Below are 15439 nucleotides of genomic sequence, written 5' to 3'. Positions count from 1 at the left end.
CACGTTGTTTGTTAGAGCTTATAACTTGCTAACCAGGATGCTACATCTGCTATAAAATCTGTAAGAGTTTCAAAATGTATGTGTTTGTTTATTCCTAGGATATATACAGCATGTATTGGTATATGTCATGAACTGGTGATTCAAAGAAGCTCCCTGTTTTTATAGGCTGTTGATCCTTCTTAGCCTTTCGAAAAAGTCAGATTTTTCTGTTATGAAGTATGTCAAGTGACTTACAACACCATTGGCAGGATGTCAAGATCTTTAAATAGTCTGATCAAACCTTGTCTTGTTTGATAATGCTGCCTGATGACAAAGGGGAAGTGCCTTTCACCCTGTACAGGTTTTAAAGGTGCTACAATAAAATTAGCTGGACATAATAACTTCACACTATTTGAGATCTGTTTACCTTTATAATCACAGCGTCTTCTGAGACTTTATAATAATCATTCTACCACTTTTTCAAGGAACACCATCAGGACAAAACTCACAGATGTATTCAGGAAGCAGAAATGGGATTTGTTTGTTTATTCAATGTTGTATACCTTTTAACCATTGTTTTTAATCCCAGAAGTACAGTAGCTTAAAGTCAGAACTCAAACTTCTAGTAATGCATTTCTCACAGCAATTCACAAAAACTTTAAAATGGCTGATTTTTTTAGTAAAAACTGGAAAAGGCATCTCAGAGCGCAAATTTTGCCCCATATTGTGACTTTAACCCATACATGATCTGGATCATTACAGAATTTTCATGAATTGTTGATTGACACTAGGAAAACCTCTGGTCATGATTTTGTTCAAATACTGTATGTTCATAACTTTTCAAGTTATCTTTTACACAGACAAATAAACAAACATACATACAGTCTCCTAAAAACATAACCTCCTTGGCGGAGGTAATTAGTACTTGCTGGTGGCAAATGACCTGCAATAGATTGTATATTTCAGTCATAATACTACACCACCTCCACATGTTGCTGCGGTATTGAACATTTGTTTAAGCCAGATTAATACAGTATTAAAAGCTGCTGCTGCATAATATTAGGTACACATGAAACCGTAATATTACTGTTGAACATTGAAAATCCATATTTGCTGCACTCTTCTGTTTTGTTTTCATCAATATTCTTCAAAGCCTTCCTGTGAAAATGTAATATTGTGCATATTACAACTAAAATTACATTTGAGATTTAGTGCTGCTGTATTATTTGCTTATATACTTTAGTACTTAACCTGTTCACTGAGTGTAACAGTTGAGGAATTCCAATCACTTCCACTTTCTGCTCACAGTTCTTATTTTCCATACTTCCTTCCTTTTGTGAGAAGCTTAAGGAGTTCTTGATCTGATGGAAAGACTCACCCTTTTGACCATCGGTGCTTAATATCAGATCAGTGCTTAGGCGTGTGCTTTGGTGGATGGGCCTCCAGGTGCTAAAAAAACCCATCAGCCCTCTAACTCTTGTATAATTTTTGAATATTTTTTTTTTTAGAAAAACTGAGCCAAAGTCTAGTTGCCTCAGACTGAAGCCTGATTTGTGGTTTCTATGATCCATATGACTGATAATGTTCACAGGCAATATCAGATCTTGTAATTGTCTTAAAATGGCTATATTCCTCCTATCACACTGTTTTGTATTGTATCTACGTTTCATTTCAATGGCATATTAAGATATGTAGCCATAAGTTAACAATGTGCTTTTAACCCTATGGTGTGGATCACCAGCTAAGTCAAGCTTCCTCTGATTTTAAGTCGGCAGCATGTGCAGCACTATTTTGAGTTTTCATGTTAGAGTGAGAACACTTTCCTAATAGCACGCCAGGATAATATGAAGCAAAATGATTTCTAATAGAATGGGCAGTAAAATGAATTCTGGATCCAAAGTAAGGGAATGATAATGGGACAAAAAAGGTTCTCCAATTAAAATCACTATTTAGAATAAAGAAAGGTTTAAAGGAATAGTACACCCAAAACATGATTAGCCTTCATTTTCTACTCACCACCATGCTGAACAACACCCTGGAGTACTTTTTTGATATCTCAAATGCATCTGGAGATCTGGGAGGCTTCTTGCTGTCTGCTGACATTCAAATAATGGAGGTCTATTGAGCCTGAGACAGAAAGGTCCATAAAAGTCCACAAAAAACGTGTCAATATTCCTCCATACTGCTCGTCCAATGTATTCCAAGTGTCCTGAGTGGGTAGCATCCAGAATTTACTCGAAACGTCATTTAGAATGTTTTTAGAGCCTAAACAGTAGTGTATAGGATTTCCTGAAAGCGCGCACGTGCGCGATCACGACGCTACGGAAGCCGGCAGACCAAACCAGCGCATTCAGCTCGGCAAAGAACTCATGCTCTTCCTCAACACTGAAGTCCTCAGACATTTTTCTTTCGTTGTTTCTTTGCACAGGTAAACAGCACATTTCTTCTTCTACGCTTGCATTATTGGCAGAGCAGACGCTGAATGCACACTTTCATCTGGTTTGGTCTGCCGGCTTCCGTAGCGTCATGAACGCGCCGGCGCGCGCTTTCAGGAAATCCTATACACTACTGTTTATGCTCTAAAAACATTCTAAATGACTTAGTTTCGAGTAAATTCTGGATGCTACCCACTCAGGACACTTGGAATACATTGGACGAGCAGTATGGAGGAATATTGACACGTTTTTTGTGGACTTTTATGGACCTTTCTGTCTCGGGCTCAATAGACCTCCATTATTTGAATGTCAGCAGACAGCAAGAAGCCTCCCAGATCTCCAGATGCATTTGAGATATCAAAAAAGTACTCCAGGGTGTTGCTCAGCATGGGGGTGAGTAGAAAATGAAGGCTAATCATGTTTTGGGTGTACTATTCCTTTAAGATTGTAAAAATGTGCAAAAACAAAATTAGTGCAAATTATGTTACATTCAGACCGCACCCGGCAGAAGCAGCAGAAACAGCTAGTTTACATGCAAAGTCAATGGTTGACATGCATCAAGTCACAGCAAAAGGTCCTACAGTGCGTTTTGAGCAGCAGGAGCAGCACGTCATGAGCTTCTGAGCATGACACGCTTCAGAAGCAGCAGCTGCTAGAGTTGGAAAATTGGAAATTTGCTGCTCAACGTGTCACATCAACCAATCAGGGAGACGGGGACAGAACTGCTGATGCAGAACGCTATGATCACTCCTCTGAAACAGTTTTGCGCATAAAATAACTTAAAGATTTAAACCTTCTGGCAAAAAATGTTTGATTTTATTATTCTGTTGCCTTCAGTGTGGATAACGTACATGAAAAACGCCTTGCAGCCATCGCAAACAGTGGCAAAAAAAACGCAAAGAGGCAACCAGGCCAGAGGCTGTCGTTGAAAGGGATTCCTAGTGACAGAGCACCGCCGGTCTGAGCGGCTCCAACAGCGAAATAATATGTGAAGGCAGAATCATAATCTTGATCAACTGACCACACAGATGAAGTTTTAGGGTGCACTTTCTCACTTAAAAACATAATAAAACTACTTTTTAACCACTGATCACAGAAAATATAGCTGCCATTGTTATAGGCAAAGAGAGGATAGGGTAGCTCTGCCCAACGTGCATCAGTGTTACACTGTTGCCGAGCTAGCTAGCTAGATATATAGACAGACAGACTAACAGACAGTTGTGTGTGTGTGTGACATTATGTTATTTTTGTCTATGCCAGTACTATACCTTTTGACAAACTGGATGTACAATATCTGCTTCAGAACTACCTGTTCACTTATTTATATTCAAATTGAATAATTCTTCCCCTTTTTTTCAGTTTTTAGAGAAAAAAAGGCTATATGAGCTCAGCACTTCACTGCTATTTCTACAACTTAGGTTTAATTTGAATCGACTCCCAGCTTAAGACTTATCCAAGTAAGCATATTGTGAAATGTGTCTTATTGCAGTTCTAAGGGATTGTAGGGTGTTAGTTTTCTGTAGCTTATACCCAATTGTTGTATAATGTTGTTTAAAGAATAAAGACCTAAGCCCTCATGTAATTCAAAGTTTATTAAGAGTGAGCAAATGCAACAATTGGATGCTTCCATGTGTAAATGCAGCATGGATGAAAGCTATGAGCTGCCTTAGCATTTGCGTTGAATTCTTTTGAATCTGCAAGTTGATTAGTAGTATGGAACATCATCTCATCTTAATAAAGAATTTAATAAAAAGCACATGCTGCAAATGCTGCTGGCAGGTTTTGCAAACAATGTTTTTTTTTTTTTTCACCCTGATAATCTGGCACCTTTCATAGACTCTGTAGCTTTAATGAGGCACAATGCTGTGCCAGTGGTGGCTGCCGGGTGTTAGGAATGGGGCTCATGATATTATGCCCAGCTCTGTGCCGGCTATGTATTTCCCACTGTTATGGTAATGAGGCCTGTTGGGGTGTTTTTTTTCCAACTTACAAAGGGCTGCTACGGGATTTTTCTGAGTTTGAAAATTAACACTTCAGTGAGATTTGTATGGAATTATATTGAAATATGTGATGCTGAGTTACACTACACTTTCATATTTTTTTGTAGAGAAAATACTACTAAACAGAAACTCTTCTCCAGCTTCATATTGGTTCCTGAGTTGTCTTCCAACAGCTTTTGTGACTCGGTTGCCTTTCAAAAAAAGCTGTTTGGGGAAAGCCGAATAAAAGGATGAAATGACATAAGAGTTCATTTGCCCGGCTTATATTTGACCCTATAGCTTTGAAGATGAAGAGGCATGAAAGATGGCAAAACATCAGTAGGTAACTGGGCCTCTGAGGTGCAGAAACGTTTTATTTTTTTTTTCATTTCTTTTTCTTTTTCCTGACGTCCTTCAGTGCTTGAGGAAATGGCCCTTCTGTTACCAGAGTTCTGCTTCTCAATGGTAATCAATTCAACTTGAAAGGCATAGGAGACAGGCCTTTTGAAACTTCATCAATCTGAGAGCGTCTTTGCCAACTGGCATCACAGCATGTGCTTATTAATGTCTTGCTATTTTGTGTAAATAATGTTGTTTGGATTTATGTAGTTTATTTCTGCACTGCATACAAATATGTGGTTAGAAAGTGTTGTGTTTACTCTGATCTGCAGTTTCAGACGATCCTATTTCCACTCATTGAATACATTTAATATGAATGTTGAACCTTTAAAGATATGTAAAAAAAATAATACAATTTTGTGGCCTTATGTAAATGAACCAGAGATTCAGAACTTTTATTCATCACCTTTCAAACAGGTTAAGAAAATATGTTCAAACTTAAGTATTTATTGTTTTATTCTTTTTTAATTTACCTGATTTCATTTACCACAATAGCAACTCATTTAAGTTGGTTGGTTGCATGGACACAACTTTTAAGAATACTGATATGGTGCAAATGAAATGTAAATGTAAATCCATTAATTTTCCCATAATGGGGATATTCACTCTCTGCATTTAACCCATCCCCTTGGGGAGCAGTGGGCTGCCATGGTGTGGCACCCGGGTAGCAGTGCAGGGTTAATCTTCTTGCTCAGGGGCCCAGAGTGCAGGCTGTGGGGATCGAACCGGGTACTTGCAACCTTCTCAGAGCACAAGCGCACTGCTCTAACCACTAGACCAACACTCCCCAGAAATGTTAACCTTCTTTATCAATTCTAAAAGCTGTTAAATTACATGTCTAAGATCATTGTCCTATTTGATCTATAAGAAATTTCTATCTTGCACTATCCTGACTAGATGTTTTGATAGTCCTCAAAATTTTAAAACATTGAAGGGTGCATTCTAATTTGTTTGCTTTTTGGCATAGAGGCAGGTGAAAAGAGCAAACTTTGTGTAATTCTGGTCAGTCTTCATTTAAAAAAAAACAACCGTTTACATGACTTAACCATTTATCAGTTAATTGGAGTTGAAAAATTTGAAGGTAGTTCTTGTTCATACATTTTTTCACTTTGCATCAGTATTAGAGGTTGTGAAAAAGCATCTCAACAGTGAACCACATCTATGCTTGTGTGAAGGTTTACCTTCATTCTCCTAATCTTGTCATTATGGCTAAACTATATAATATTTGTCCTGTCTGAACAGAGGGTTACCAATGTTGGTAATTTTTTGCACAGTGGCACAGTTGTCAGCACTTTTGCTTTCCATTCAAAATGTTATGGGTTCAAATCCCACCTGGACGGTTCTGCATGTTTTAATTAAACATGTATGGGTTCTGTATGGTTTTCTGGCATTGTTTCATAGGATCAATTTGGTTGAGCTAATTCTTGCTTTTTAAAACCACAGAAGTGGTGTTTTTGTTAAATGTTTCATCAAAAAAATAACTGCTCAAACTGCTCATTAGAAATCCCCCCCCCCCCCGAAAAATCTGTTTTACATACATTATGCAGACACTTTGTAAAGAAAGGCTGATGGAGAGAATCAAGGATTCTCAATCAATTAGTAAAAATCTGGTTAAAGTTGGCCAAAGAAAAAATGAGAATAAAAAAAGCCCTTATAATGTTTTCTTTTGTATTCATATTGCTCCGTGTAGCTTGCATATTTTTTTCAATTTTCAATGGCTTTTGTGTAAATTTTCAAGAATTTGAAATTAAGCGGGACTGAATATTTCAAAGTGGATCTTGATTTAAATTGTTGGATATCAGCTATATTGCATCAGTGGGAATAGAGGAGGCAGAATGGATGAGATGTTTGACCTTTTCAGATTTGTCCCTGGGTAGCGAATTTGCTGGAGGGTGCTGGGGCAGGGAGCAGCAGTGCGTTGAATTATCACTCCCACTGTTCAGATGCTACAGATCTGATCTTCCACTTGCTCCCCTCCCACCTCTAATGGGTTAGGAACACACTGAGTGAAAAAAAAAAGGTTGGAGATAGAAAGAGTGAGTAGGAGGAGGGACTTTGTGAGCCGAGTCTGATTGTCTGCAGGTTAAGCCTAAAAACAAATTACCCTTTTTGCTGGGTGATGGAAAGAGGTAGAGGCAAGTAAGACTGTATTGGCAAATCTTTTGCAAAAGCTTTTTGTTATTCTGCAGTCCGAACGAGCTGAGTCTCTGACAGCTACAGGCAGGGAACATGTCAGGGCTTTGATGGATGCTTTCTATATTGAAAGGCTACGATGACTTTTTAGTTGACTGGGCTTTCACTGAACACCGCCTGTTTCCACCATCAAATAAAAGCACACCACCTAGGAGGAAGAGAGATAAGAACGAAACTTGCCACAATGCTTTGTAATAGTTTGCAGTTTCACATCAGACATTTTGTCTTTGTTGGAAGAGAGTGGCTGTCAAAAATAGTATCAGCTTTCATTCTATAAACTAATGTGGGGTCTCATGTTCTTTTGTCAGCCTTTAAAAAAGTGCACCCAATAAACAACGGCAGCATCTGTTTTTTTTTCTTTGTTTCACTAAGCTGCACATGTCCATATTTTCGGGCTTTAAAAAAAATCCTTCAAAAATGTGCTGTTAGATTCTAAATACAGACCAAGAAATGCTTTTTCTTTTCCAATCCCACCCATGCGCACATCCAAACCATGTTTATTTAAATAAAACCAGATGTTTCATTATAATGCCATCACCTCATGCTGCATCTTTTCTGTCCTTCCCCACCTTGCTCTTCATGCCATCCAGAACCCATCTTGTGCGACGTAGGGGAGTTTCACTGTCATGACCACGAGACCTGCATACCTGAGGCCTGGCTTTGTGACGGTGAGCCTGACTGCCCTGATGACTCTGATGAGAGCGATCAAGTCTGTAAGTTATCCATTCCATTCATTCCACATTGCACAGTTCCAGTCACAGGTTTATTTTCCATTTCTTATCATAAAATCTCGTGTTTAATTTTTTTGCTTTAAACTATTTGTTCTTTACTAAGGTTTTCGTGATTATGTAATAGCTTATATGTTTTAAGAAACAAGAACTGAATTATGAAGCTGAAATGTGTAGATTTTATCTAAACCACAATGTCTACTTTTAACAAATAGGCTAAAATATTGAGATAATTGCTGACTTGGAGTGTGCTTAGGAGGATAAACCTCCATAGTGCTTAAATATATCAGCGCTCCAAATAAAAATTGCTCTGGTTAGAGGTTACAGGATTAACAAAGACTCCTGGATATGTGTTGAAAAGTCGATAAAAAACTGAGCAAAAGTCCAGTTGCCCTCCAATTTATGCCTGTTTTGTGGTTGACATGACCTGGAAGACTGAGAATTTACACAGTCATACATTTTTTATAATAATGGTTTAAAAAATATCCTTGATAAGGTGCATTGTAGCAACAACATTATGCCACAATCAATAAGCTTTTGGGATAATTCTGGCTTGATGCATAAAAACTTGTTTAAACTGATGTGAAGTTCATTTTTTCCATTGGCCTATTGGAATAATTTTAAATCAGAAACAATTTGACCCAAACTGACCAACCTAGAAAAATATGAATTGTTTGTGATTTTTATTTGAAATTTCTTGCACCTAAGAGCAACAGATAAGCAATCAAGGCTTTAACCTACTGCATAGTGAAATGGAATTTTCTGAAACTATACTGTTGAATCATTATATACAGTACTCTTCACATAGCGGCACATTTAATAAACTGAAATGTTCTACTCTACAAGTTAGAATCTTTTCTCAATCTGTCTGGCTTCAATCATATAAAGAAAGTTAAAGTAAGGCTTTCAAACAGTGTAACACTGTTTCAGCTTTTGCTGGTATGCTGGTATGAGCTTCATGCTGTTTTATGCAACTGGAATAATGAGGTTCATTAACTTTTATCTCAGATCAAAAGCTTCAATGTTGAAACTAGGAAATTTAGTTTGTTTTTAACATTTGTAGGTTACAAATAAACTTTCTAGGAAGCTACTGCTTTAAACATATTGAAAATAGATACAACAGGTTTAAAAGCTAATTCTATAGCTGCAAACAAATTCAAAGGATATCTATCGCTTCTGGATTTTCTAGTTAGAGTGCCAAAACTATGCCACACAGTTTTGTGGCATCGCTCTGTGTGGCATAGCTGACCCTGTCGAACCCAAGTTAAACCTATTTATCAAATTTGTTTGTCTATGAGGTTGACCAGAGTTTAAAAATCACACTAGAAAGAAAAGAAAATCGACATTCCAGTGTTGACAATTAAATAAAATTTAAGTCTTGACTTTTTAACACAAAATCACTATTCACATGTATATCTGGATGTGTTTAGGTTGATTGCCCTGAAGAAATTTCAACTGTTTTGTGTATTTCTCTCTTTTTTTGTGTGGTTATAGATCCATATTCAAAGACAAATATAACCAAAATAAATATTGCAGTATTGTAGTTAAATGCAACAATCCATGCGGTACAGATACCAGAAATTTCAATAAGAATTTCAGAGAACCAGGAAGGCACAGCAGAAAAAACACACTAGCTTAAATGTTGCAGGTGATTAGTGGAAACCAGGACAAGGGTAAGTTTAATCAATGGGAAGGAAGACAGCTGAGAGAGGAGCAAGGCTAAAGCCAGCTTCACATACACCATGTCCCATGCGTGTCCTCCATCATCAACTGCAAACAACTACTGTGCAGCAGTACACACTCGACCGGATCTGCTTTACTTTGCGCTTGCCTGACTTCCTCTCTGGCTCATCTGCTTTTTAGAAATGGAAGTATTTTGATCCGTCTTCTGTCACATGTAGACATGATCCATATATCTGATGGACGACAGAGGGGACTGGTCTATCACGCTGTAGCACATTATCTAACCCTGCTCTAAAGTTTGCTAAATCGTTATAATTTTATGTTTTGCTCTGTTTCTGTGTTGCTTTAGTCATGAAGAAAAAATGAGCAGCTGCATTCTCATGCTACTTTTATGGCTAAAATCAAGACAATTTAAGTTCAAAATCCCTTCCTTAAGGTAAGCCTAAACTACACTGAGGTAAAAAAAAAATATGCTTGAGGTAGGTGATAAAATATGGCTTACAGATGAAACACAAATGATCTTTATATTCCCAACACTTTAGTTAGGATTTCATATTCATAATTAATACCATCTTAATTAGACGTTGAGGCAAAGTTTTTGTTATGTAGCGATTTTTCACTATATGTAACACTAAAAGAATAATTATTTCCAAGGTGATTGGAAAGACCCAACAGACAAACAAACACATGCAAAAGCCTGATGGTACTTTAAAGCAGTAAAACATAGCTCTGTGAATCTATTAAAAGTTTAACTCTGTGAACGAGTGAAAATCCTTCATATACTGTGAATATAATTTATCTTAACTTATCCAGCTAAAATGCTCTAACCCTCCACTTGTCCTTCACTTCAGATTTGTTTGTGGCATGAATGCTCTTGGGGATTATTATTATTTACACACTTCTGGGACATAGATTTCCTTTAATGGAGAAACAGAGCAGAATTACAGGCGAATGATCCTTTGTAAATTACGATAAGAATGTGATTGTCATGCAGTTGATCGCTGCCAAAAACAAATAATACAGCACAACTAAATTATTAACATTCAGCCCAGGTTCTCCAACTGGTGTGAGTTATTGGGTGTAATTAGGACTTTATCGTGTTGGCAGTGACATCTGTACATAAAATGTGTGCAAGTGTGCAATAATTATTAATGCCAGAGAGTGCACAAGGCAGTGTATCAAGCAGGTTACTATGAGATGTCGGGTGCTGCAGAAAAAGACACAGGCTTAGCTGCTCGTCTCAAAATGATATAATTACACATTTACCAGCTGTTAACACGCGCACAGCTGCCTGTATGCTCTCTGTGGGTATGAAAGCAATGAGGTGGTAGTTTGCCGAACGAGTCTTTCAGTCTCTGTGCATGCTGAGATAAAGCAACAGGAACATGCGACCCAGAGACAAGTCCTGAGGAATAGGAAGGATGAGACTGTTCCCAAGACAACAACAGCACAAACAGATATAATGCCAAGACAAGGCTGCATCTTCCCCTGGGTTCTTTGTTGATAAAGCGAGTGGCTGTGTTTCGTTCATCCCCACATATCGGTCTATCTTTAATATCTTCCAGGCCACTTATTGACAATTTTTCCTATTTCCCATCAAGTGATGCGTGCCGTGCTGCTTATTATAAAAGACTGTCGGGGTCCAGGGCCCTAAACTAGGAGCCATCTGGTCTCTGTTCAGACGGAACAGGAGTCTTGTTCTCATTGCTGGCCTTAATTCAGACCTGTTCCCTGTGCATGTTGGATTCTGGCAGGGCTGCCCTGTGTCATTTGTCCTGTTTGTAACTTTTATGGACAGGGTGTCTAGGTTCAGCCAAAGGCCCGCAGGGGCCTGGTTATGGGTTCAGCAAAGTTTTGCAAGTATTGCATGCTCCATTGTGAGGAAAAAGAGCTATGGTTAGATTTACCTGTTGACCTATATTTATATCCTCAGTCATGGTAAAATGGATAAGAACCAAAAGAACAAGATCCCAGATACAAGCAGTTCAACTGTGCTTCCCTCCCAATCCACAGTCATTTGTGTTTTCAGTTGGTAGTGTTTATTTCAGTTATTATTCAAGTCTCTGCCTTCAGTTTTAAACTTTGTCTGGTCTTCTGTTCTCACCCTGCGGACACCCAGTTTCTGTCTCCTTGTGTTCCTGTTATGAGTTTGTTGTCTTCATCATTAAATGCTTCTTCACCACCATGCACCTGCCAATTTATGTTTAGTGCTTTAGCTATCCATTTCTACTGAACATGACAGGAGAGTGGCCACATAGATTCCCTTAGATCAGGGAGTCCCCGAGTCGGTACTAGAGGGCCGCTTTCCCGCAGGTTTTATAGTTTCCTTGCTCCAGCACAGATGGTTTTAATTGAAAGCTGAATAACAGGCGTTTGCTCAACTGCAATCATCATAATCAGCTGTGCTAAAGTAGAGAAACCTTTAAAACCTGCAAGACAGCCGTCCTCGAGGACAGACTTTAGGGATGCCGGCCTTAGATGATGGATAAGAGAAGGGTGGGGAGCTCAGCCATCCAAAATGGTCTTGGAGTAGAGTGGTGTGTCCTTTACACTGAGAGGAGCCAGCTAAATTAGCTTGGGCATTTTTCCCTCGGGATGTGTTTGAGACATGTTCCACCAGGAAGAGGCCCAGGGGATGACCCAGGATACACTGAAGAGAAACACCTGGAAAGGTCTCAGCTTTCCCCCAGAAGAGATGGAGGAGGTGTTTGGGTGACATTGCTGAGTCTTTTACCCTACAAATTGGTCCTGAACAAGCAAAAAAATGACACGTACATGTGAGACTGTATGATCTAAAGAAACAAACAATTTTTGAAAGGTGTACTCTGTAGTTTTCAGTATTTATGTACAGTACTTTGTTAAATATTAAACAGATTTATATTCCTTTCAAACATTAAAATTCTTCATGTTACAAGAAGCTCAATGTATTTCTATATTTTGTGGTGGACTAAAGCACATTTGTAAAGTGGAAGAAATATAGAGGGTTTTCAAAATATAGTTAAAGTCTGAAGAGGATAGCATGGACTCAACTGTCAGTTTTACAAACAAGGCTGCCAACAAGGAATAAATGAAACATGGTGTACAGTCGCATGTTATTTTCTTTGTCAGGTTTTATTATCACTGGTTAAAAGTCTCTGGTTTTAGTTCTTTAGAGGTAAAAACATTTAAATAAAATGCATGTAATATAGAGATTTATGGGGGATTAAAGAGATCTAATCTCAAAAATACAATTAATTATCACCTTAATTACTATTACACAGTTTTATTTACTAAGCCTGCAGGAAGGAGACCCCGCATATTCATCTAAAGAAATTGGTGCCGTATTATCATGGATTATGCCTTGATAGAAAGGGAATTAGTTCAGCTTTACCCAACAAACAAAAGGCAGGATTGGAATACTCTCTGCCTTCTTCAATCATACTAAGGATTGCAATAAGCTGTGAAGCAAAGAAAAAAAATGATTTAAGATCCCAGACATTGGACTAAAATAAAAGCACCAGCACCTTGTGAAGCAGCAAGTAGTCCTGCTTCGATTTGACATAGTATTTTGTGTTTTACCATAAAGGGATTTTAATAGCAAGGTAATATATTAAACAATTGTTGTCCAGCTATATAAAAACATTGCTTTGCATGGCATCTCCCCTTTCTGCTCTGCTCAGTCAGGGAGATGTATGCCCCATTTATACTACCCCTCTGAACCTGATCTGTGCCAAGCTTGGATCAGTTAATTGTACCTAGCTTTACTCTTAGGACTATTTACACATCATGCTTGCAGGGTTCCTTGCCTCCTATCTGCGGTCCACAATACTACAGCTCTCAAGGCGGGAATTACGCAAACAAAAATGGCAGCACCCTTGTCATTCAGGAAATGATATGCCTGTATAGCGTCCTCTGCCCAAATTTCGATGAGAGCCTCAATCTTAGAACAGGGTTTCCGCTGGTCATGTAAAAACATCAAAAGTCATTAAATTGTTATTTTTTAAATTAAGGCCTTAATTGGCATTAAAATTCATTAAATGTGTCTATTGTGGCATTTAAAATAAATTAAAAAAACATTTTTATAAAAACAATTTTGTCAGACATATTATATCACAATATATTTGCGTGGAAGTGCTTCCGGTTGATTGCAAAGACATATGTTCAGAAAATAAGCTTGAGTCAGAGAAAAAGCTAGAGAATGGGGAAGAATGCCAATTTCAAAGTGGTTGGAAAACAGGAATTCGGGGCATGGCTGCAGCCTGTCGACGGATACCTGTTGGTGACGTTAAAATTATTTCTAAGAGCATTAAAAGAGCATTAAATTAGAGTTATTCATTCCTGTATAAACCCTGTAGAGTCATCCAAGCTCACAGCATGCTCTTTTTAATGCCATTTATGGTTAATATGGTGTGAAGAAGTTTGTGTTGTGAACAGGTGTATAGATCTGTGAATTGCAAAGCTGGAAACACCAGAAAACCCACAAAATAAGTCAGCTGTAAATAGATGACGCAGTCTGCTCATGCACTCTAGGTTATTAAGAGAACTGAGGCACAACTGAACCACGCTGAGACCTACTGTTGAACTTAATGTAGATTTTGCATTGTTTCGATTCGTGAATTGTGTTCAATTTACACTCAACAGTTATTTTGGTTACCGTGCTCAGACCGTTCTCGGCAGGGTTTCAAAAAGGTAGTGTAAATCCTCTCCCAATAAATATTTAATGCTCTGTGAACAAACGCTGATCATTCTGATATAATAAGATCAATATTAAACGAAAATGCAATGGGTTTTTTTTTTTTTTATGTTTGCCTTTTTTGTCATGCAGTAACAGGCAAACTACTGCTACTTAAGTGGTGATAGTTAAGGTGGGAAATAAAAAAAATGCAAAGAGTTGAAAATCTGTTCAATAAACTTCAATGGATGACTAGATGTCAAAACATTCTTGAAACACTCAGTTCTACTAATTGCTGTGCATTTTTGATAACAAGGACAGTCATAATTCATTTTATGTAAGTATTTTTGGCATCGGTTAAAAGAAAACTTTTTATTGCTAATGGCTGTCAGCATTTTACTTCCTGCCTATTTTGATGCTTCACGCTTTCAGAGAATATTTAGAACCTAAATCCATCACGAATCCTTTAGGAAAGGATTTCATGGACTTTTGGCTCCACTTAGTTGTGCTGCCATAAGGAGCTTTGTGAATCTGGTGAACATGGAGACCAGTGAATCCTCTGATTGAATTGTCTCTCCCAGAGGAAAAGACAATAAAATGGGTCAGTGGCTGACTTCAAAAACATGGGCACAGGAGCTGTGTTTCATGCCTGATGATTGGCTTGACCTAATCGTTGCCATTGTTGATCTCAGGGTCCTGTAGGCGCAGTAGGAGGACAACTGTTGAAAGACAGCCTTCTCTCAGGGTTTCCTCATTTTTTTGTTTTTTACCAACAGGGAGGTCGAATCACCCAGTGTCTTTCCCCTAAGAGCCTTCCTGTCAGTTTCCAAATAAGAAGTCAATGCTTATTCAGCAGGGAGCATGAAAACATTACAACTCATTAAAAAGTTGTTTTTTACTAATTTCAGTTAATATCTCAATCAGATTGTTACTCTTGCTTGAAAAATATAACTAATATGATAAAAAATTGCTGTCATTATAGATCCGTACAAGATATTGTGTTGGATTAGTGTTGCTTGCGAAAGAAGGGCATTGTGTTAAACCTATAAAGTTCCAACTATAGATGTGGGAATATTCAAGAGAGAAGCTATCTTGTTTTAGATTTGTCTTTTATGAGATTCAACTCTAATTACCCCACTATATTGGCTTGCCTTGTCCTATTCTCTTTCCCACTTTTAAGAGTCGCATTTAAGGAAAAAAATAAGTTATGGGATACAATTTAAAAATTTTTTAGACACTGGGATTATCATGTTACCATAATCTTCTTTAAAAATTAGTCCAAATAAAAAACATTTTCCTTACATATATTCCTCCGATTTGGTGAAAAAGGACTGATTTTGGTGAAAATCAGTATTTTAAAATTGTTTTTCCAGTTGATTGTTGCGGCTTAGA

The 15439-nt window shown here is 37.9% G+C and overlaps 1 protein-coding gene across 1 annotated transcript in view; it reads left to right on the top strand.

Annotated features, from left to right (window-relative positions):
- Nucleotides 1-15439, top strand: part of lrp1bb (low density lipoprotein receptor-related protein 1Bb) — a 395850-nt gene that overhangs the window by 99268 nt on the left and 281143 nt on the right. The window contains exon 2 of the mRNA XM_038275471.1: nucleotides 7576-7698. Coding sequence (XP_038131399.1) covers nucleotides 7576-7698 — 123 coding nt within the window. The remainder of the gene's footprint in view (nucleotides 1-7575; nucleotides 7699-15439) is intronic.

This window comes from Cyprinodon tularosa, unplaced genomic scaffold, assembly GCF_016077235.1.
Source record: "Cyprinodon tularosa strain WSP-4 unplaced genomic scaffold, ASM1607723v1 ctg96, whole genome shotgun sequence".
Lineage (NCBI taxonomy): Eukaryota > Metazoa > Chordata > Actinopteri > Cyprinodontiformes > Cyprinodontidae > Cyprinodon > Cyprinodon tularosa.
The sequence above is the reverse complement of the archived record's forward strand: the minus strand, read 5'-3'. Positions and strand labels throughout refer to the sequence as shown.